Here is a 22235-nt window from a genome sequence, read left to right as displayed (position 1 = left end):
ATAGCCAGGTCATGGAAGCAACCTAAATGCCCATCAACAGACAAATGGATAAAGAAGATGTGGTACATATATACAATGGAATATTACTCACCCATAAAAAGGAACGAAATTGGGTCATTTGTAGAGACATGGATGGATCCAGAGACTGTCATACAGAGTGAAGTAAGTCAGAAAGAGAAAAACACGTATCGTATGTTAACCCATATATGTCGAACCTAGAAAAATGGTACAGATGAACCAGTCTGCAGGGAGGAAACTGAGACACAGATGTACAGAACAAACCTATGGACACCAAGGGGGGATGGGGGGGGATGAATTGGAGATTGGGATTGACATGTATACACTAATATGTATAAAATGGATAACTAATCCATTCAAAAAAAAAAAGAATGCAGAGAAAACTCCAGAGAACATCTACTTCTCTAACAGCAGACTAGGTAATTTGAAACAACCCTCCCACTGAAGACAAGAAAACTGAGTAAAATATTTTTGAAAGTAAAAATGTCCTAAAAGCATAAAAAAACTAACAAGGTTGTAAAGAATTATTAAAGGAAGGTGAGCCTGATATTCAGGGCTGCATTTCCCATGGGGGTGTTGGCTGCTCGGGAAAAGGCAACCAAGAGCACGCACTGTGACTTTCAACAGACTCATCGATAGTCCTAGAAGTCTACAACCATCCAGGGAATGGGAACTCAAGATGGCAGGAACCCCTAAGTTGTGGACATCAACAGGAAAAATGAACCAGAAATCAATCTCTGCAAGGAGTGCTGCACAGCTTTGAGTTACACGCTTGGAACAGAAAATAGAGACATGAAACTGAACTGAGGTGCTCCTAAAATACTAGTGCCCCTAGGTACCAGTAAAAAAAAAAAAAAAAAAATCAAAGAAAAACTATCTTTTAGGGGAAAAACATCATCAATCTATTTCTACAAATAAATTGTCCAGCACACAAGCATACATAATCAGTTACATGAGGAGACAGGATGACATGAGCAAGAATGAGCAGAAACAACTGAAACGAAACAACTCCAGATACTGCAATAATCAAACAAAAATTTTAAACCAACTGTATTTACCATGTTGAAGGTAATAAAATCGGAGCATTAAAATTTTCAGGAGGGAACTAAGAACTACAAAAAGTTGCAAACTTGAATAAAGAACTTTTTTTTTTTTTTTTTTTTTTTTTTTTTTTGCGGTACGCGGGCCTCTCAGTGTTGTGGCCTCTCCCGTTGCGGAGCACAGGCTCCGGATGCGCAGGCCCAGCGGCCATGGCTCACGGGCCCAGCCGCTCCGCAGCATGTGGGATCTTCCCGGACCGGGGCACAAACCCGTGTCCCCTGCATCGGCAGGCGGACTCTCAACCACTGAGCCACCAGGGAAGCCCAGAACTTTTAAAACATAATAAATGGACTCAATTGTTATGTTTAACAAGCGATTACATGGTTAAAAGGGGATAAGAAAACTGTAAGATCTATCTAGAATGATCTGTTTAGAACAAAGGACAGAGGAACAAAAGTATTAAAAAAATTTAAAAGAGAGGATAAATGATAACAAACACAGTGAAACAGTCTAATGAACATTTAGTTAGAAGAAACAAAGAATGATACAAAAGCAATAGTTGAATATATAATAGCTGAGAATTTTCCAAAGCTGATGAATACGTCAAGAAACCTCAAATTCCAAAATGTAGAAAGTATACAAAACCAACGAAATATAATAAAATTAGAAATGAATAACAAAAATCAAGGAGAAAATCCACACAATTGGAAACTTTTTAAACTCTCTTAAAACAGCTCAGAAGTCAAAGAGGAGACCAAAACTACAATTAAAATACATTTAGAAAATAAGGATAATAAAAATAATATCGAAACCTAGGGAAAACACCAGGAATCATGTTAAAACAAAATCCAGCCTTAAACACCTTTTTTTTTGGTTTCAGTAATTAATAAAAACCAATTAAACATTTACTCCATAAGTTGGAAACAACATACACAAAAGTTTCTACAACTGATATGATACAAATAAGTTTAAACAAACATACAAATATTGATATAAATCATGTTTTTATATATTAGTTATATACAACTGGAAGACAGGTGTTTTTTGGTTTGTTTTTTTAATGTATCATTTATAATAGCTCCCCTTCTCAGGGCTTTTAGTGAGAAGTTTTGCCTCCAGATCTGCTAAACTCATTCAGAAATAAAGAAGGATTAAATATCATGTCTAGACTTTCAGGTAAAACACAGTATCAGTTAAAAATGTCTCCACATAGAATTAAGGTGCAGACACTTCGGGCTATGCAAAAACTCTAGAGAAATAGGCTTAGTGAAGTCTAATGATCAAGGCAGAACTTCTGAAAAGGGAGTTGAGGGTGGGTATTCACAAAGCGAAGAGTTGAGGTAATTCTTTAAAAAAGACCTGGATAATTGAGAGAGTGGTCTATACAGAGTGAAAGCCAAGACACGAGCATGCACCCAGTTTGATTGTGTTCTTCCTTTGTGAGAAATGAGGTACCCTGGGCAAGACTGAAGTCTAGTATGAACTAAGACTGCTGGATAAAACTGTTAACGATACAGTCTGAAGGTGTCATTTAACCTTGTGTTAATTAAAATATGGAAGGAAGGGGCTTCCCTAGTGGCGCAGTGGTTGGGAGTCCGCCTGCCAATGCAGGGGACACGGGTTCGTGCCCCGGTCCGGGAAGATCACACATGCCGCAGAGCGGCTGGGCCCGTGAGCCGTGGCCGCTGAGCCTGTGCGTCCGGAGCCTGTGCTCCACAACGGGAGAGGCCACAACAGTGAGAGGCCCGCGTACCGCACAAAAAAATAATAATAAAAATAAAATAAAATAAAATATGGAAGGAAGGATTCAAACAAATGCTCACCGACTCTAGACTCTTAAGAATGGAACTGATGTACCAGGGACAATCTGGGGAAAGTTCCCTCCGGTGGGACTTTGAAAAGTCTATAGCCTAGAAAAACTAAGTCAAAATTCTAATAAAAAATGTAAAGTTGGCCAGAGAGAAGAACAGTAGTTACCACGGGGTGGGGAAAATGAGGAGCTGTTGGTCAAAGGGTACAAACTTGCAGTTTTATAGAATGAATATGTCTGGAGATCTAATGTACCAACATGATGACTATAGTTAATAATACCGTAATACTTGAATACTGAAAATTTGTTCAGATAAAAAAAAAAGCAGAAGCTTTCAGACACAGCAGACATCATAACAAGTTAAGTTCTCAGGGATAAAGAGAAACACTACATAATAATAAAAGGGTCAATTCTCCAACAACACATAAAAGTCCTTAACACATACATATGCACCTAACAACAGAGTGTCAAAATACATGAGGCAAAAACTGATAGAACTACAAGGACAAATATATAAATCCACTATTATATATGGGGATGTTAATAGCCACCTATCAAAAACAGATCCAGCAGACAGAAAATCTGTAACTACATAGTTGAACTCAACACCACCATCAATCAACTGGATATAATGGACATCTTTAGACTACTTCATCCAACAGTAGCAGAATACACATTCTTCTCCAGGTCAGATGGAACATTTACCAACAGACCAAATAAATTTGTTTCTGTGCCTTGAGACAAATTTAAAATAATAAAAATCATACAATGTCTGCTCTCAGACCACAATGGGAATAAGGGAAATTCATAGCATTGAATGCATATATAACAAACAAGGGGGGCTTCCCTGGTGGCGCAGTGGTTAAGAATACGCCTGCCAATGCAGGGGACACGGGTTCGATCCCTGGTCCGGGAAGATCCCACATGCCGCAGAGCAACTAAGCCTGTGTGCCACAACTACTGAGCCTGTGCTCTAGAGCCTGTGAGCCACAACTACTGAGCCTGCATGCCGCAACTACTGAAGCCCACGTGCCTAGAGCCCATGCTCCACAACAAGAGAAGCCACTGCAATGAGAAGCCTGTGCACCACAATGAAGAGCAGCTCCCACTCACCGCAACTAGAGAAAGCTCGCACACAGCAATGAAGACCCAACACAGCCAAAAATAAATAAATAATTTTTTTTAAAAAAAGAAAGAAGAATCTAAACTCAATAAACTAAGCTTCCACTTTAGGAAACAGCCTTGTCAACAGATGGTGCTGGAACAAATGGACATCCAAGCACATACAAAAAAAGAATCTAGACACAAACCTTACACTCTTCACAAAAATTAACTCAAAATGGATCACAGGGGCTTCCCTGGTGGTGCAGTGGTTGAGAGTCCGCCTGCCGATGCAGGGGACAGGGGTTCATGCCCCGGTCCGGGAAGATCCCACATGCCGCGGAGCAGCTGGGCCCGTGAGCCATGGCCGCTGAGCCTGCACGTCTGGAGCCCATGCTCTGCAATGGGAGAGGCCGCAACAGTGAGAGGCCCACGTACCGCAAAAAAAAAAGGATCACAGAATGTGAAATGTAAAACTATAAAACTCCTAGAAGATAACACAGGAGAAAATCTAGATGACCTTGGGTTTGGCAATGGCTTTTTAGATACAACACCAAAAGCATGATACATGAGAGAAATAATTGATACACTAGATAGACTTCATTAAAATTTAAAATTTCTGCTCTGCAGAAAACATTGCCAAGAGATACATAAAGACAAGCCACAGACTAGAAGAAAATATTTGCAAAAGATGTATCTGGTAAAGGACTCTTACCCAGATTATATGAAGAACTCTTAAAACTCTAAGAAAATGAACAACCTGATTAAAAAATGAGTCAAAGAATTTAACAGAGTAGTGGAAGAAGATATACAGATGGAAAATAAGCATATAAAAAGGTATCCCTCATCATATGTTATCAGGGAAGTGTAAACTAAAACAATGAGATACTATTAAACACCTATCAGAATGGCCAAAATCCAGAACACTGACAACTCCAAATGCTGGTGAGGCTGTGAAGCAACGGGAACTCTCATTCATGGCTGGTGGGAATGCAAAATGGTACATCTACTTTGGAAAATGGTTTGGCCAGTTTCTCACAAAACTAAACATACTCTCACCATATGACCCAGCAATCATGCTCCTTGGTATTTACCCAAAGGAGCTGAAAACTTATGTCCACACAAAACTCTGCACACAAATGTTTATAGCAGCTTTATCCATAATTGCAAAAACCTAGAAGCAACCAAGGTGTCCTTTAGTAGGTGAACAGATAAACTGCTGTACATACATACAACAGAATATTTTTCAGCAATAAAAAGAAATGAGTTTTCAAGCCATGAAAAGAACCGTAAATGTATATTACTAAGTGAAATGAGCCAATGTGAAAAGGCTACATATGGTATGATTCCAATTATATTACATTTTGGAAAAGACAAAACTATGGAGACAGAAAAAAGAACAATGGTTGCCAGGGCTTAGAGGGGAGGAAAGGAAAGAATGAAAGATTTTCAGGGCAGTGAAAGTATCTGTATGATACTATATTGATTGATACATGTCATTATACATTCTTCCCAAACCTACAGAATGTATACCACCAAGAGTGAACCCTAATGTAAACTATGGACTTAAGGTGAAAATACTGTGTCACTGTAGTTTCATCAATCATAACAGATGCACCAATGCTGGTGGGAGTGCTGATAAACGGGAGGCTATGCGTGTGTAGGGGCAGGAGGTAAATGGAGAATATCTGTGCCTTCCACTCAATTTTGCTGTGAACCTGTAACTGTTCTAAAAACTAAAGTCTAGGGCTTCCCTGGTGGCGCAGTGGTTGAGAGTATGCCTGCCGATGCAGGGGACACGGGTTCGTGCCCTGGTCCGGGAAGATCTCACATGCCGCGGAGCGGCTGGGCCCGTGAGCCATGGCCGCTGAGCCTGCGTGTCCGGAGCCTGTGCTCCACAACCACAACAGTGAGAGGCCCGCGTACCGCAAAAAAAAAAAAAAAACCAAACTAAAGTCTATTTAAAAAATTATGCTAGTGGTTACCTGAAAGTATGAATGTGAACTGATATTTCTAAGCATGTATATACAGCCTCACATCTATATAATTACTAGTATATCACTAGAATGGACTAACATAACTAATTCTCAACAGAAACAATATGATATGCATCCCTACAGCCTAGACTTTGATCTCTCATACTATTATCCACTAAAAAGAACTAGTAGTCTTACAGAGTAGGCGATTTCATATCCTGAGGCAGAGTATTAAAGATGGGCCTGAAAAATATTCTTGCCAACGAGCAATAGCTTTGAAACATTTTGAGATATTAAAAAGGATTAAGAAGCCAGCCAAAAAGGGGCTCCCACTAGCCACACAATGACAACTTCAGCAGTTTAAAAAAAAAAGGTTTAATTATAATTAGCTAAATCATAATTAACCAATTATAATTAACTAAAACAAGTTTGCAAAGCCCTGATTATATAATGACTCTCAAAGAAAAGTGGAATTTCTCTCCTCAAGTAACTAGCACTTCATCCAAGTTGATTTTATTCATAAAGAAAAATGGACACAGAACTGGCAACAGTTGCACCACCTCCAAAAGAGAGGATTTTTCTTACCATAAAAACTTGTGAGAATTCTTGCTACTTTCCCAATGACCACTTGTAGGATACTCATTCCCGTCACTTACCCTCACCCCACACACACACCTTAAAAGAGTACTCATTTTAATTAATAATTACTACAAATCGTTAAAGAAATGTGTCAAGGCACACAATTCACAGAGTAAGAGACCTTCCAATAAATCCTGGGCCTGGAGACGTGCAGAGATGTCAAAGTCTTGCAGTCAACTGGAATGTGCTTTTAAATTGATTAGAAATTTACGAAACTCTTTCTTCTCTTTGATTGCAGGTTGGTAATTTTAACAATTGTTCTTTATCCTTTTCTTTACTATTCTCCTTGCCCTATGTGTTCACTAAAGGAACTGGACAAAGGTCTTTCCAAGCACAATGACAGAGCAAAGACTAACACAATTGGCTTTATTTAACTTTCATACGGAAGGACAGGATAAATATAAATATAAATATAAATATATATATATATATATACACACACACACGGCATCAATGCCTATCATATGCCTGGAAGTATTCTGAGCACTGGGAATAGATCAATGAACAAGACAAATCCCTGACCTCATGAAGTTTATGTTTTAGTATGAAAGGCACACAAACAAATATGAATTATAATGTCATATCTGTTAAATACTAGGAGGAGAAGTAAAGCAGGAGAAGAGGATAGAGCACGACAAGTGCTGCTTTTCAACAGGCTGGTCAGGAAAGGCCTCTCCAACAAGACAGCACTGGGTAGAAATTTGACTGACGTACAGCAAAAAGTTCCATGAGTATCTGGGAGAAAGGCGTTCCAAGCAAAGAAGACAAAAAGTTCAAGTGCCTGAAAAAGGAATATGGCTGGAGCCCAGAGAGCAAGGGGAAGACAGGAGATGTGGCTGGACAGGTAGCCAAGGTCAGTAGAGCTTGAAGATCATATATGGGCTTTAGGTTTTCTTTTAAGTATCCCTGGAGGCCTTGAATAGTTTACAGAAGGGAAATAAAACACTCTTACTTTGGATTTTAATTAAAAGCTCACTCCACTACTACATGAAGAACAAAACTAGAATGGAGTGAGAGTAAAAGCAGCAAGACCAGTTGGGAAGCTCCTGCAGTAGTCCTCACAAGCAGTGGTGGTGACTAGTTCTGGAGTGACAGCAGAGGAGGAGATGAGAGGTGACTGAAATCAGGCAGGATTATCAAGGTAAAGCCCAAAGCATTTTCCAACAGGCTCCATATTTCGAGGCTGAACAATCCACGATGTCATTTACTGAGGTGGGAACACTGGACGAATAGAAGGTTTTGGGACAACAGTAAACAGTTCCACAGAAGACACATTAAGTTTGAGACCCTCTTAAGACATCGAAGAGGAGATGTTAAGAAGTAAGCTGAAGATACTGGTTGTGTTCAAAGCAAGAAAAGTGCTGGTAATATAATTTTTAGAGTTACCAGCACATAGATAATATTTAAAGCAACTGAACTAAATGAGACCACCTAATCTGTGAGATGAGCAAAAGAGATCAGTGAGATAGGAAAAAGCAAGAGAATGTGGCGTCCTGAAAAAGCCAAATTAAAACAAAAAGTTTTCCTCCTGAAAATGGTTAGCTGTGTGAAAATGACACTGAATACCTCAGGAGGACAGAGACTGAACAGTGGTTTTGGCAAAATATGAAATCAAAACCAACTCTGGGAGAGCAGGAGGAAGAAAGCCTGACTGGAGTAGGTTCATGAAAACATGGTCAAAAATAAGTAACAACCATAAGTATAGACAATTCTTTCAAGGGCTTTTGCTATAAAGATGAGCAAAGGTGCAATATGGTAGCTAAAAGGGGTAGCTGACCATGAGAAGTTACTTATGTTTAAGAAGGGTGATACTGCAACAAATGCTAATACTAATGGAAATGATTTCACTGAGAGAGAAAATTCTTGATACCAGAAACCAAGGAAAACCGAAGGCGCAAACGGGACAGAATCCAGGACGCAGGTAGAAGAGTTGGCTGTAGATGGCCCCAGAGACATTTCATCCCACTTTAAGTTAGGAAGGTATAATAAAATAGATGGACAGAGACACAAGCAAGAAAGAAGATCTGATTGCGGATGAATGTGGAATTTCTTTCCTGATTGCTTCTATTTACTTTTTCATTGAAATAAGCAAGATCATCAACTGAAAAATGAGGTGTCAGAAGTTTGAAGGGAGAAGAAAAGGTGGTGAAAGAATTATCCCTGATAATGGGAGCGGGAATTCTAAGTAGACTATAATGAGTGAAGGATAGCAATCATGACCCACTTGAGATTTGAGGTCATAAATTTAAAATGCCACCACTCAGCAAGTTTATGGTTTTCTCCAGCCCTTTTCGCTGCTAAAATGCAGAGTCTGAGTTTTGCTATGAAAGCAAAATAGTGGGAGGATGGCAAAGGAGTTTAGGATGCATAACGGAACAGCTACAATACTGGATAACGAAATCTGAACTAGAAAAGGAGGCTGACAGACCCCATCAGTAAGATCACTGAGCTGGAGAATTCAGTGTGTCTGAAGAATTTCTGTGGTGCGGATATTAGGAAAAAGTGAGCTAGTGAAAGAAGAGGCATAGTAAGGACAGTTGAAACTGAGACTTTGGAAGTGAAACAGCAAGTGTCCTAGTAAGTGATACAGTGATAAAGGCTAAAGTTTGCCCATAAGAATGAGTGACTGAGGTGGGCTGGAGAAGAGGATTTTGAGGAAATCAAGGAGCTACAAGGTCTGGGTGTTGAATAGATTATTAAAATTGACAATGGGAGAAGGAGAGGAAAATGGAAAGGGACGTGCTAAATCTTCAGAGAACAAGACAGAGTACTCAAGGAGACTTCTGGTAAGTACAACCAAAAGGGACCTGTGGACAGTCTTAGAGCACTGGCTTAAAGGGACTTGCAAGTAATCGTTACACCGCAAATGTCACTTAAAATTACAAAAAACTTTTCACAAGAAAGTAACGGTACAAAGTACAGAAAAAATTTAAATTAAGGGGAAAAGCTATGAAAAATAACTAGTGGAGAACTTATATAAATCCAAGTTTAAAGTAATGTGGTAATGAGGGGCTTCCCTGGTGGCACAGTGGTTAAGAATCTGCCTGCCAGTGCAGGGGACCCAAGTTCAAGCCCTGGTGTGGGAAGATCCCACATGCGGCGGAGCAACTAAGCCCGTGTGCCACAACGACTGAGCCTGCACTCTAGAGCCCACGAGCCACAACTACCGAAGGCTGCATGCCACAACTACTGAAGCCCGCACATCTAGAGTCCAGGCTCGGCAACAAGAGAAGCCACCGCGATGAGAAGCCCGCGCACCGCAATGAACAGTAGCCCCTGCTCACCGAAACTAGAGAAAGCCTGCATGCAGCAACACAGACCCAACACAGCCAAAAAAAACATAAATAAAATAAATAAATTTATAAAAATAAATAAATAATGTGGTAATGAATGTACACCAAAGGGTAAAATGTAGAATTCTGAACTTACAAGCTTCTCTCCTGTCACTCTTCTTAACTAGACTCTATGGGAAAAAGGAATGAGAACTGCAGAACGTTTGAAGGCTTTTCCAAGAATTACATGGATATAATAGCAACACATCTGACAACCAAAATATTTCATGGAAAATTATATTATAAAAGATACAGCAATTTCTAATTTTCTCTAAAAACTGTATGACATTCTGTAAGCATCAAGGTGGTGACATTCAACATCAGAGAAAAAGCCTATCAACTATGTCTAAACAACAACTGTAAAAATACTGACAATGACAGACCATCGCGCGTAGATATCCTGTGAACACAATATGAAACCTAGTCCCATTGACAGCTCATTAAATCACTAACTTGGTGTAAACTTTGGAAACTACTTTGGGCAACCTATTCTATTTTCCTTTTGCAGATGCAAAACACACATTAGCTTATTTAAGGCACCTAAAAGTCCCGTAGACTAGGAAGTATTTGCTCTGCTCTCACGCAGCATTTCACAGTATCATTTGCTAATGGAACATATTTTTTCCTCACATATATACTAACACAATAAACAAACACTAGATGGTTCATAAGCCAGACATCTCCCATGAGATATCATACGAGTGGCCTGGAATTACTGTTTATTCCAGTTTTAATTTTGCTTTAATAAAATATTTCTCTACAGAGATTAAGCAATTTCTACTAAATCAGAGCTTTAGGGGGAGAAAAAGGGAGAAACTCAGTTTTATCACTTTGTCATTACTTATTAAACTACTCTAGCACGTGGAAGTTTTAGAACTCGGTGTATAGACGACGGCTAACTATATAAATTATTCTGTAAATTCTTAAATTTTTAAATTAAGTTTTGAAACCTGTTTCCACAGTATTTTCTGTTTCTGTTGTCTCCAGCCCATCCATGCTGTCCTCATCTTCCACTGTACTTTTTCCTCTACTTCGAGGCCTATGGACAAAGAAATAAACATATAATTAAATGTTACACATTAAATCTTAGAATTATACTCAAAATAAAGCACAAGTTGAAGGTACACAAAATAATTTAGGCAATTTTTCATTTACTTTACCATATCAAATAGTAAATATCACACTTTACAGTCATTTTTCCCACATATTCAGCCCTTCCTTATACCTAAATGTGGGGACAGGCCCATATTAATATGTTTGTGTCATCATAACTCACTTCTGTAAGTATTCTCCAGGCTAGGTTTTCCCCTCTTTTACCAGACCTGAGATCACTCCCTCTGTCTACAGTAGTGGTTTTGTTTGTTTTTTTGTTTTTTGTTTTTTTGTTTTTTGGGGGGTTTTTTTGCGGTATGCGGGCCTCTCACTGCTGTGGCCTCTCCCGTTGCGGAGCGCAGGCTCAGTGGCCATGGCTCACGGACCCAGCCACTCCGCGGCACGTGGCATCTTCCCGGACCAGGACATGAACCCGTGTCCATTGCATCGGCAGGCGGACTCTCAACCACTGTGCCACCAGGGAAGCCCTACAGTGGTGGTTTATAACTACCTAGTGGGTTCAAAGTTCACACACCAGGTTACACCTCTAGATCTAATGAAATTGAGGAGTGATGCCCAGACGTCTGCATTTTTAAGACACCTACCCCTTAAGGAGAAAGTGAGGCACACTCCTGCAAACCACCCCCACCAAAAAACAAAAAATCTAACTATTAAGCATGATCTAATCACACTTGCCTTACAAGTGTGATGGATTTTAATTTATAAACACTTCAGTAAAGTAAAATAAACATAAGAGTCATGGTAAGATCAGTTCGGTGCTTTGTGACCACCTATAGGGGTGGGATAGGGAGGGAGGGGATACGGGAAGATATGTATACATATAGCTGATTCACTTTGCTATACAGCAGAAACTAACACAACATTGTAACGCAATTATACTTCAATAAAGATGTTTTAAAAAAAAAAGAATCATGGTAAAGTACAATTCTCTTACCCAATGCAATTAACTGCAAAGACCTTTAAAGTTTTTGAGGTCTCATAAAGGATAGAAGTCAGTCAAAAACAGTTTTTAAACACATAAAATAAGAAAGAAAAAATAAAGACATTAGATATTAAAAAAAACTTAGAAATTGACAAAGCAGTATTCAGATAATTTCAGAACTTTAAATTATTTCATTACTTGAAAAGAAAAAGTACAAACCAACACAGTATTTATTTGAAAAATACTTAAAGAGTTGAAAACAATAAAGAATAGAGAAAAATAATATGAAAAGGTAAAGCAAAAAACACTTTTAAATAACAGGAAACCTATTTAAATCTTTTTTTTTTAATTTTATGTATTTATTTATTTTGGGCTGCGTTGGGTCTTCGTTGCTGCGCGCAGGCTTTCTCTAGTTGTGGGGAGCAGAGGCTACTCTTCATTGTGATGTGTGGGCTTCTCACTGCGGTGGCTTCTCTTGTTGTGGGACACAGGCTTTAGTCACGTGGGCTTCAGTAGTTGTGGCTCGCAGGCTCTATAGCACAGGCTCAATAGTTGTGGCGCACGGGCTTAGTTGCTCCACGTCATGTGGGATCTTCCCGGACCAAGGCTTGAACCCGTGTCCCCTGCATTGGTAGGTGGATTCTTAACCACTGCGCCACCAGGGAAGCCCTAAATCTTATCTTTAAAAGGATATTAATCCATCAAAACCAATAAAGGAGATATAAAAATTTTTTTAAGTTAAAGCAATCAAAGTCCAAATAGTTTTATAAGTGCAATACTACACACTGTCAAAAAGTCATCCTCGGGCTTCCCTGGTGGCGCGGTGGTTGAGAGTCCGCCTGCCGATGCAGGGGACACGGGTTTGTGCCCCGGTCTGGGAAGTTTTCACATGCCGCGGAGCGGCTGGGACCGTGAGCCATGGCCGCTGACCCTGCGCGTCCGGAGCCTGTGCGCCGCAACGGGAGAGGCTACAACAGTGAGAGTCCCGCGTACCGCAAAAAAAAAAAAAAAAAAATGTCATCCTCATCCCACAGAAAAAAACTAAAAGGAAATAACCGAAGCAAAATCCTAACATATCCAAAAAACTATGGATGAAAAGAATACCAATAAATATAATGAGAATGCAAGTATAATTTAATATTAGAAATTTGCCAATATAACACACCAAGTCAAGCAGCCAAAACAGCATCATTCATGAGGGGAAGGGGGAAAGTAGGCAGAACAAATAAGAGATGACAAAAACCTGATGGGAAAGGGTTATCAGGGCTAAGGTTGATTTTATTGTTCATAGAAAAAGAGAGAATAATTATTTTTAGATTTTATTAAGGCAAATAGTTATGTTTAAGTAGTAGTAGTTATGTTTAAGTTATGTTTAACTTAAAAAAAAAAAACTTTAGAGGGACTTCCCTGGTGGTTCAGTGGTCAAGAATCTGCCTCCCAATGCAGGGGACACGCGTTTCGATCCCTGGTTGGGGAACTAAGATCCCACATGCCTCAGGGCAACTAAGCCCGTGCACCGCAACTACTGAGCACGCAGGCCACAACTAGAGAGCACATGCACCACAACTAGAGAAGCCTGAGCACCACAGCAAGGAGCCCCACCTCAGCAAAGGATCACGCATATGCCGCAATGAAGATCCCACGTACCACAACTAAGACCCGACACAGTCAAAAATAAAATAAATATATTTTATATTTCCATATTGCAGTCATACGCTCAATCATCCGTTAAGGGTGATAAAGGACGCTAGAATTTGTAGAACAGAGTACACAGTAGGAGCGAGCTGTGCAGAGAAAAAGCTCCAGAAATCTGCATAAGGGTACCCTTGAGTTTTTACCTGAATACCGAACTGTACAGTTGTGGTATAAAACCTCACAAGGCTGCAAAGGAACAGCTTCCAAGGAAAGAACCATTACAGAAGAGCTGCAATACGAACAAGTCCCAGAGCTCACAGAGAGCCAGGAGTCAAACATGTTCCCTTTAGCCAGAGTGCCAAGACCTCAATGACTATATATAATGTATTCGGAGCACACCTTTAGGAACAGGGCTAAATGAAGCCTAGAACAAATGCTATTCTAGACCATCCCTAAAACAGCTGACAAAATATCAACAGAATCAAAATGATCCACAACTAATTCAACTGGTAGCCAAAAAACAAAAACAAAAAGTTTAACACTTGTCAAAGTATTATAACAAAATCTACCTCTCAACAACAACAAAAGGGACTTCCCTGGTGGTGGCGCAGTGGTTAAGAATCCGCTTCCCTGGGCTTCCCTGGTGGCGCAGTGGTTGAATCTGCCTGCCAATCCAGGGGACATGGGTTCGAGCCCTGGTCTGGAAGGATCCCACATGCCGCGGAGCAACTAGGCCCGTGAGCCACAACTACAGGCTCCTGCGCGTCTGGAGCCTGTGCTCCGCAACAAGAGAGGCTGCAGACAGTGAGAGGCCTGCGCACCGCGATAAAGAGTGGCCCCCGCTTGCCGCAACTAGAGAAAGCCCTCACACAGAAACGAAGACCCAACACAGCCAAAAAAATAAATAAATAATAAAAATAAAGGAATTCCCTTTAAAAAAAAAAAAAAAAGAATCCGCCTCCCAATGCAGGGGACATGTGTTTGATCGCTGGTCTGGGAAGATGCCACATGCCACAGAGCAACTAAGCCTCTGCGCCACAACTACTGAAGCCCACATGCCTAGAGCCCGTGCTCCACAACAAGAGAAGCCACCGAAATGAGAAGCACACACAACATAAGGAGGAGTAGCCCCCGCTCGCCCCAACTAGAGAAAGCCCGAACACCCAGCACGGCCAAAAACAAATAATAACAAACAACAACAAAGTCAAAATGTGTGGCATTATAAAAATTTATAAGTTATACAAAAAAGCAGGAAAATATGAGTCATAACCAGAAGAAAAATCAAGCAATAGAAACAAAACAACAGAGACAATAGAGGGATAAGCATGGATATTAAACCAGCTATTATCAGTATGCCTCATATCTTATTGAATATGGAAAACATGAAGGGAGAAGAGAAATGGAAGGTAATTTAAAATGTTAACAAAGTGTAACTAATAGAAGTAACATCAAAAGATGACATCAAATGAAAATTTGAAAGATTAACATTTAATTAGAAATTGCAAAAGAAAAGATGATTGACCTTAAAGACACAGCAAAGAGCAAACAAACAAATAAACAAAAAAACCAACCTTCCCAAAATAAAGGACAAAGTGAAAAAAGACAAACACAGCTGCATGCAGTGCCCTGTGGGATGATAACAACCAGTCTAATAGGTGTTAGGTTGGAGTTGGAGGGAAGGGAACAGGAAAAATATTTAGTGAAATAACAGCTACAAAATCTTGCAAATTAAAAACAAAACTAAACAAAACCTGACGGACACAAGAAGCACAACAAAATCCCTAACAGACACATACATACACATCAGTAAGGCACTTAATAGTCTATTTGCTTAACAGTAATAAAAAGAAAAGCTTAAAAGCAATCCCCCCAAAAGACATACTGTTTACAGGGTAACAAAAATAAGAATAACTGCAACATTTTCATCTGAAACTATGTAAGCCAGAAGACAGTGAAACAACATATTTAAAAGTGCATGGAAAAAGATTAAAGAAAAAAACAAACAAAAAAAACCACATAAACCTTGAATAAAACATGCAGCAAAAGGTATCCTTCAGAAACAATAGTAGGGACTTCCCTTGTGGCACAGTGGTTAAGAATCTGCCTGCCAATGCAGGGGACACGGGTTCAAGCCCTGGTCCGGGAAGATTCCACGTGCCATGGAGCAACTAAGCCCGTGCGTCACAACTACTGAGCACGCGTGCTGCAACTACTGAAGCCCGCGTGCCCTAGAGGCCGTGCTCCGCAACAAAGAGAAGCCACTGCAATGAGAAGCCTGTGCACTGCAACAAAGAGTAGCCCCAGCTCACCGCAACTAAAGAAAGCCCGCGTGCAGCAAACAAAGACCCACCACAGCCATAGATAGATACATAGATAATAGTAATCTAAAATTTTTTTCAAACAAATGCTAAACAAATTCTTCACCCAAAAACCTTCATTAGAAGACACATTAAGGAAATTCTTCAGAAAAAAAGGAATACTCAATAAAAATTTGGATCAAAATTCGTCTATGGAAAGGAATAAAGAGTGATGGAAATGATAACTATGTGAATAAATATAAAAGACTTATTTTTAAATCTCTTTAAAAGTTAACTCACTGTTCAAAGCAAAAATAATTTATTATGAGGGGCTTCCCTGGTGGCGCAGTGGTTGAGAGTCTGCCTGCCGGTGCAGGGGACACAGGTTCGTGCCCCGGTCTGGGAGGATCCCACATGCCGCGGAGCGGCTGGGCCCGTGCGCCATGGCCGCTGAGCCTGCGTGTCCGCAACGGGAGAGGCCACAACAGTGAGAGGCCCGCGTACCACAAATAAATAAATAAATAAATTTTTTTATTGTGGATTTCATAATATACATAAAATTTAAATATATGGCAACAATAGTTCAAAACACTGGAGGGTAAAAGTATACTGATGTACAGGCTTTTTATTATATCTGAACTGATATTAATTGAAAGTAGACGCTGATGAGTTAAAAATGTGTAACGTAAATCCTAGAGCTACTGCTTTGTAAACACACACACACAAACACACAGCTTATTAGTCAAATGGAGATAAAAGAATCCTAAAAAAATATTCAATTAACCCAAAAAACACAGGAAATGAATAAAAGGAAACAAAGGATAAAATGGGAGAAAACGAACAAATATAAAACAAAGTGCAAGTAGATTTAAACCCATCCACATAAATAATTACGTTAAGTGTAAGTGGTCTTAACACAATAATTCAAAGGCAAATTTTGTCAGATTAAGAAAACAAGAACCTTCATCAAGGAGATAACAGTCCTAAATATGTATGCACTCAATAGCAAAGTTTCAAAATACATAACTGCAAGGCGAAATATTTAAACCCACAGTTACATCTGGATATTGCAACACTGTGCTCAATAATTGCTACAGGTAGACACAAAACTCCATAAAGAGACAGAAGACTTAAGACTACTACCAACCCACATGGACCTAATTGACAGTTATAGAACACCCTACCTAATGACAAGAGAATACCTACTCTTTCCAAGCACACAATCCAGAGAATAAGCCACATTGTAGGCCTTAAAACAAAGTTCAACAAATTTTAGAAGACTGAAATCATACAGAACATGTTCTCTGGTCATAAGAGAATTAAACTGTAAACAAACAAAAAAGAGGTATGCAATATCCTCAAATATTCAGTAAACAACACAATTCTAAATAAGCCACTAGTCAAGAAAGAAATGACAAGGAAATTAAAAATAGCTTGAGCTAAATGAAAATGAAAACACAGCATTTCAAAATTTTTAAGATTCAGGTAAGCAGTGAATGAGGGAAACTTACTTAAATAGTTATATCAACGGCAAGATAGTTATATCAGGGTCAAGATGTAAGATTCCTATATCAAGGAATTAAGAGGTATCAACTATATATAAAATAAATAAGCTACAAGAATATACAGTACAACACAGGGAATATAGCCAATATTTTATAATAACTATAAACTGAATAATATAACCTTTAAAAATTGTAAAACAATTGTGAATCACTATTTTCTACACCTGAAGCTTCTGTAATATAGTACATCAACTTCACCTCAATAAAAATAAACAGTAAAAAAAAAAAATAGTTAAATCAGAAAATAACAGCTCAACTCTAATAGTAATACAGGCCTCTATTTGAGAAATTAAAAAATGAAAATCAAATCAAGCCTGTAATAAATAGAAGGGAAGAAATAATAAAGAGCAGAAATCGATGATATAAAAGCACAACAATTTTTTTAAACATCAGTGAAACCAAAAGATACTTCTTTGAAAGAATAAAATAGATGACTCTCGAGCAAAAATGATCAAGAAATGAGAGACAAACAAAAAAACCCTCACAAACTACCAACAGAAAATCTGAAACAGGGGTCATCACTAGAGAAACCACACACATTAAAAGGACAATGACATTATATTATAAATAATTTTATGTCAATGAATCAGCAACGTAGATGAAATGGACCAAAATCCTTGGAAGGCACAAATTACCAAAAATGACTTAAGAATAGAAATAGAAATAGAAAACCCAGAAATAGAATAACCCAGTTATCTATTTTAAAAATTGAATTTGTAAGTATAAACCTTCACACAAAGAAAATCCAATCCCAAATGGCTTTACTGATGAATTCCATGAAACTTTTAAGAAATAATACTAATCCTGCACTATCTTCTGTAAATAATGGAGAAGGAAACACTTTCCAACTGATTCTATGAGGCTGGCATTCCACTGACAACAAAATCAAAGACACTGTATAAAACCAATATCCATCATAAACAGAGACCTGTTCCATAGAATAAAAAAGGAACACTCTACTACCCATTTTTTGCAGATATTATAATTGTCATACATACCAAGTCAAAACAATGGTAATGAAAGAAAATAAAATTACAACCTATTTTTCGATTTAAAAACACACATAAAAGTCCCAAACAAAAGATTATCAAGGGGCTCCAGCTCTAAATAAGATGAAGGAATATATGCCAAACTTTTTCTCTCACTGAGTGTAACTATAAAACATGTAAATAATTCACGAAACAGCTATTTGAGTTTCCTTAAAGACATACAACAGCAGGTTGTTCAGGAACAGACACCGAAATTCAAAGTACTACCAAAGTATCACTAAGTTTACTTCCATTTTACCTCTCCAGTATCTCCTGGCCTGAACTCAAAGAACTCTGAAACCCAGGAGTGACTGCTGAGGTGCAGAAAATGAGAGAGCTCACCTGACCTGACCAACAACCTGCCCATGGGTGGACCTGATCCTAATTAGTATAAGAAAGCCTTTCAGAACTGAGCTAACAGACCTCTGGCCAGGTCCCAGACTGATTACTTGGTACTGCACACACAGTACAAATAGAAACAGCCCTGCAAAAGGCTTTGAAAACTAAACTGACCTTACTACAAGCCCACAAAAGGCTGGTTGAAACCTGTAGCTTGGACCTACCCAGGCCAAGTGCCTGCTAAATCAAAATTACCACCATTCTCCATGTTTTTAAAACACAGTCTTATAATATCTAAAATGTTCAAGAAACAATCCAAATTACTGGATACATAAAGAACTACAAAAATATCAAATCACACGAAAAAGTACAATGAACAAAAAAGGCTAATGATAAAATGACAGAGGTTGGAATTATCTGATGAGCACTTTGAGGCAGCTATTATAAAATGTTCTAATGAGCGATACTGAACACTCGTAAAACTTAAAATAGAAAGTATGAGCAAATAAAGAAAAGACGTAAAGAAGAAATTTTAGAAATAAAAAATTACAGAACCAAAATTAAAGGCTCACTAGAAATAAATAACAAATGATGGGCCTAAATCAAAACAAATTAATAATTACACTCAACATAAGTGGTCTAAAAACACTCCAATCAAAATACAGAGATTGGGCTTCCTTGGTGGCGCAGTGGTTGAGAGTCCACCTGCCGATGCAGGGGACACGGGTTCGTGTCCCGGTCCGGGAAGATCCCACATGCCGCGGAGCGGCAGGGCCCGTGAGCCGTGGCCGCTGAGCCTGCGCGTCCGGAGCCAATGGGAGAGGCCACAACAGTGAGAGGCCCGCGTACCGCAAAAAAAAAAAAAAAAAAAAAAAAAACAGAGATTGTGTCAGAATCAATTAAAAAAGAAAATGTCCCAACTATATGCTGCCTACTTGAAACTGAAATCAAATATAATGACATATTTAAGGAAACATACACCATGCAACACTAATCAAAATTAAGCTGGAGTGGATATGCTAATATCATACAAAGCAAACTCCGAAAAAAAAAAAATGACCAGGGATAAAGAAGGATATTACATATTGATAATACTGATTCCCAACAACACATAATTCTAATTCTAAATGTGTATGCATCCCTAACAACAGAACTTCAAAATACATGAAACAAAAACAAACGACCAAACAAAACAAACAAAAAACCTTAAAGTACATTATTCTCACTGAATCCTCTTAACTATCCCGTTGAAGTAGACATTGCCATTCCCATTTTACAGATAACCAAACTGAAATTAAGAAAGGTTGAATAAGTTACCCAAAGTCACTCAGTTGGTAAGAGCTAAACTGTGGTGAGAGCAACAGATCCACGGGGAGAAGACCCATGAACTGAGGTCTGTAAAACTACTGGTTCCTCCTAAACTTCAACTTTAAAAAAAAAAATTGTTGGGGGTAGGGTAGCTAGCTATCTTGGACCAGTGCCTGTATTTGCTACCAAACATAACTTTAGTCAGAACTCCATTACTCAGCCCCTCACACATCAAAATTGGCAAAGGAAAAATTCTTACAAGCTCAAGACCATCTCTCCCCTAAGTGTCTCAGGATTTCACTCCACTGGACCAAGACATGTTGACCCACACACTCTCAAAAAAACAAGAGGTTGAAAGCAGGGACTTGAACAGTATTTGTATACTTGTGTCCATAGGAGCTTTACACCCTCTAGGACCTCACTCCAATAATCTTCAACCTTACAGGATCTGCCAATTCATTTCCCCTACCAGCTTCTCACGGTTCAGCTAAAAGGCAGATGTAATACAGTGGTTACAAGTATGGATTGCAGAGCCATACTGCCTGTATTAAAAGGCTAATTACCAGCTGCACAACCATATATGAGCTGCTTAAACTCAGTGCCTCAATTTCCTCATCTGTAAAGTGGTACAAAAGCACTACCTCACAGGATTACTTTGAGGACTGAATGTGAAGCACCTACAGTGCCAGTTCCCTGGTAGGCACTCACTGTTAGCTATTGACACTGGGACCCTCATCCCCGTATCTTTATTACCTCTTTTCCCAGCTTGGATTACATGGTCAGCAGTTATAATCACTCTGTTACATAGACCCTCAATACTTCCTTTTATTTCATTCCATTATATTTGTCTGTGAAAAACCTCAATCCTTATTAAATCTAACCCTCCATCTACTCTGGTCTGTGAATTCAAGCTGAGGGAAAAAGACACAGCCAGGCTACTGACTTCACTTTGTATTTCTAACCTCACACCTCAAGTAGCCCCTCACTGCTGCCCAGCAATCTCCACTTGGGCCAGTTTACTCTGCCATTACCTTAGACATTTATTTCATACTTTTTCTGTCTTCGAACATTGAAGGGACTTCCCTGGTGGCGCAGTGGTGAGGAATCCACCTGCCAATGCAGGGGACACGGTTTCGATCCCTGGTCCGGGAAGATCCCACATGCCACGGAGCAACTAAGACCGTGTGCCACAACTACTGAGCCTGTGCTCTAGAGCCTGCGAGCCAGAACTACCGAGCCCACGTGCTGCAATTACTGGAGCCCCATCTAGAGCCCATGCTCTGCAACCAGAGAAGCCACCACAATGAGAAGCCCGTGCACCCCAACGAGGAGTAGCCTCTGCTCACCGCAACTAGAGAAAGCCCACAGGCAGCAACAAAGACCCAACGCAGCCAAAAGTAAAAAAAAAAAAAAAAATGTAAGACTCTCCATTTTACACCCTTCAGTTGATAGAACTTGCTTGTTATAATTCAATGGCAAAATAGAGGTAGTCAGAAGAGTTTCCATATCCTCCTACCAAACCCTCCGATTTTCCTGAATGTTTCCCATATACTCTACCTTCCCTCCTATTAAACATACTATGTATGCTCCTATAGCTGACATCAATCCCTCTACCTGTATTCCGGATCACATTTTCTTTCCTGTTCATGAACTTTGCATTATTCCCTTCTTCTCCTGAATTATCAACCTTTCCTACTCTGAAAATCAGTCCCATCAGCATACAGTTTACTGCAATAACAACAATCTTCTTAAAAAAAAAAAAAGAAACCCCTCTCTGGACTCCACATCCTCTTCCAGCTACTGCTCCACTTCTCCGCACCAACCTTAGAACAATACTCCCTGAAAAAGTTCTGTATCCCGTTCTCCACTTCAGCTCCATGCCTCTCTATCTGAATGTCCTCCCCCACATCCCACTGAAGGGGCTGGGATCAGGGTCACTAAAGAACAGGGTGACATACAACTGGGTTTGCCTGGACTGTGCCAGTTTAGGCCTGTCATTCTCGCATAATGATTGTGCTCCTGTCACATTCAAAATGTCTTGGTTTGGACTTCCCTGGTGGTCCATTGGCTAAGACTCTGTGCTTCCACTACAGGAGGCACGGGTTCGATCC

The 22235-nt window shown here is 39.4% G+C and overlaps 1 protein-coding gene across 27 annotated transcripts in view; it reads right to left on the bottom strand.

The window, feature by feature from the left end:
• Positions 1 to 22235, bottom strand: part of KMT2C (lysine methyltransferase 2C) — a 293121-nt gene that overhangs the window by 204463 nt on the left and 66423 nt on the right. For all 27 annotated transcript variants that reach the window (XR_016394238.1, XR_016394240.1, XR_016394239.1 and 24 more), the window contains exon 2: positions 10868 to 10956. Coding sequence is in view for 24 of the 27 variants with exons in the window: in XM_089917170.1 (XP_089773296.1) it covers positions 10868 to 10956 (89 nt within the window). In the remaining 3 variants the exon portion in view is untranslated. The remainder of the gene's footprint in view (positions 1 to 10867; positions 10957 to 22235) is intronic.

The sequence above is a fragment of the Delphinapterus leucas genome, chromosome 9, assembly GCF_059928025.1.
Source record: "Delphinapterus leucas isolate spDelLeu-1000000601 "Yukka" chromosome 9, BTC_Dleu_Yukka2, whole genome shotgun sequence".
Classification (NCBI taxonomy): domain Eukaryota; kingdom Metazoa; phylum Chordata; class Mammalia; order Artiodactyla; family Monodontidae; genus Delphinapterus; species Delphinapterus leucas.
This window is presented reverse-complemented; position numbering and strand designations above follow the sequence as displayed.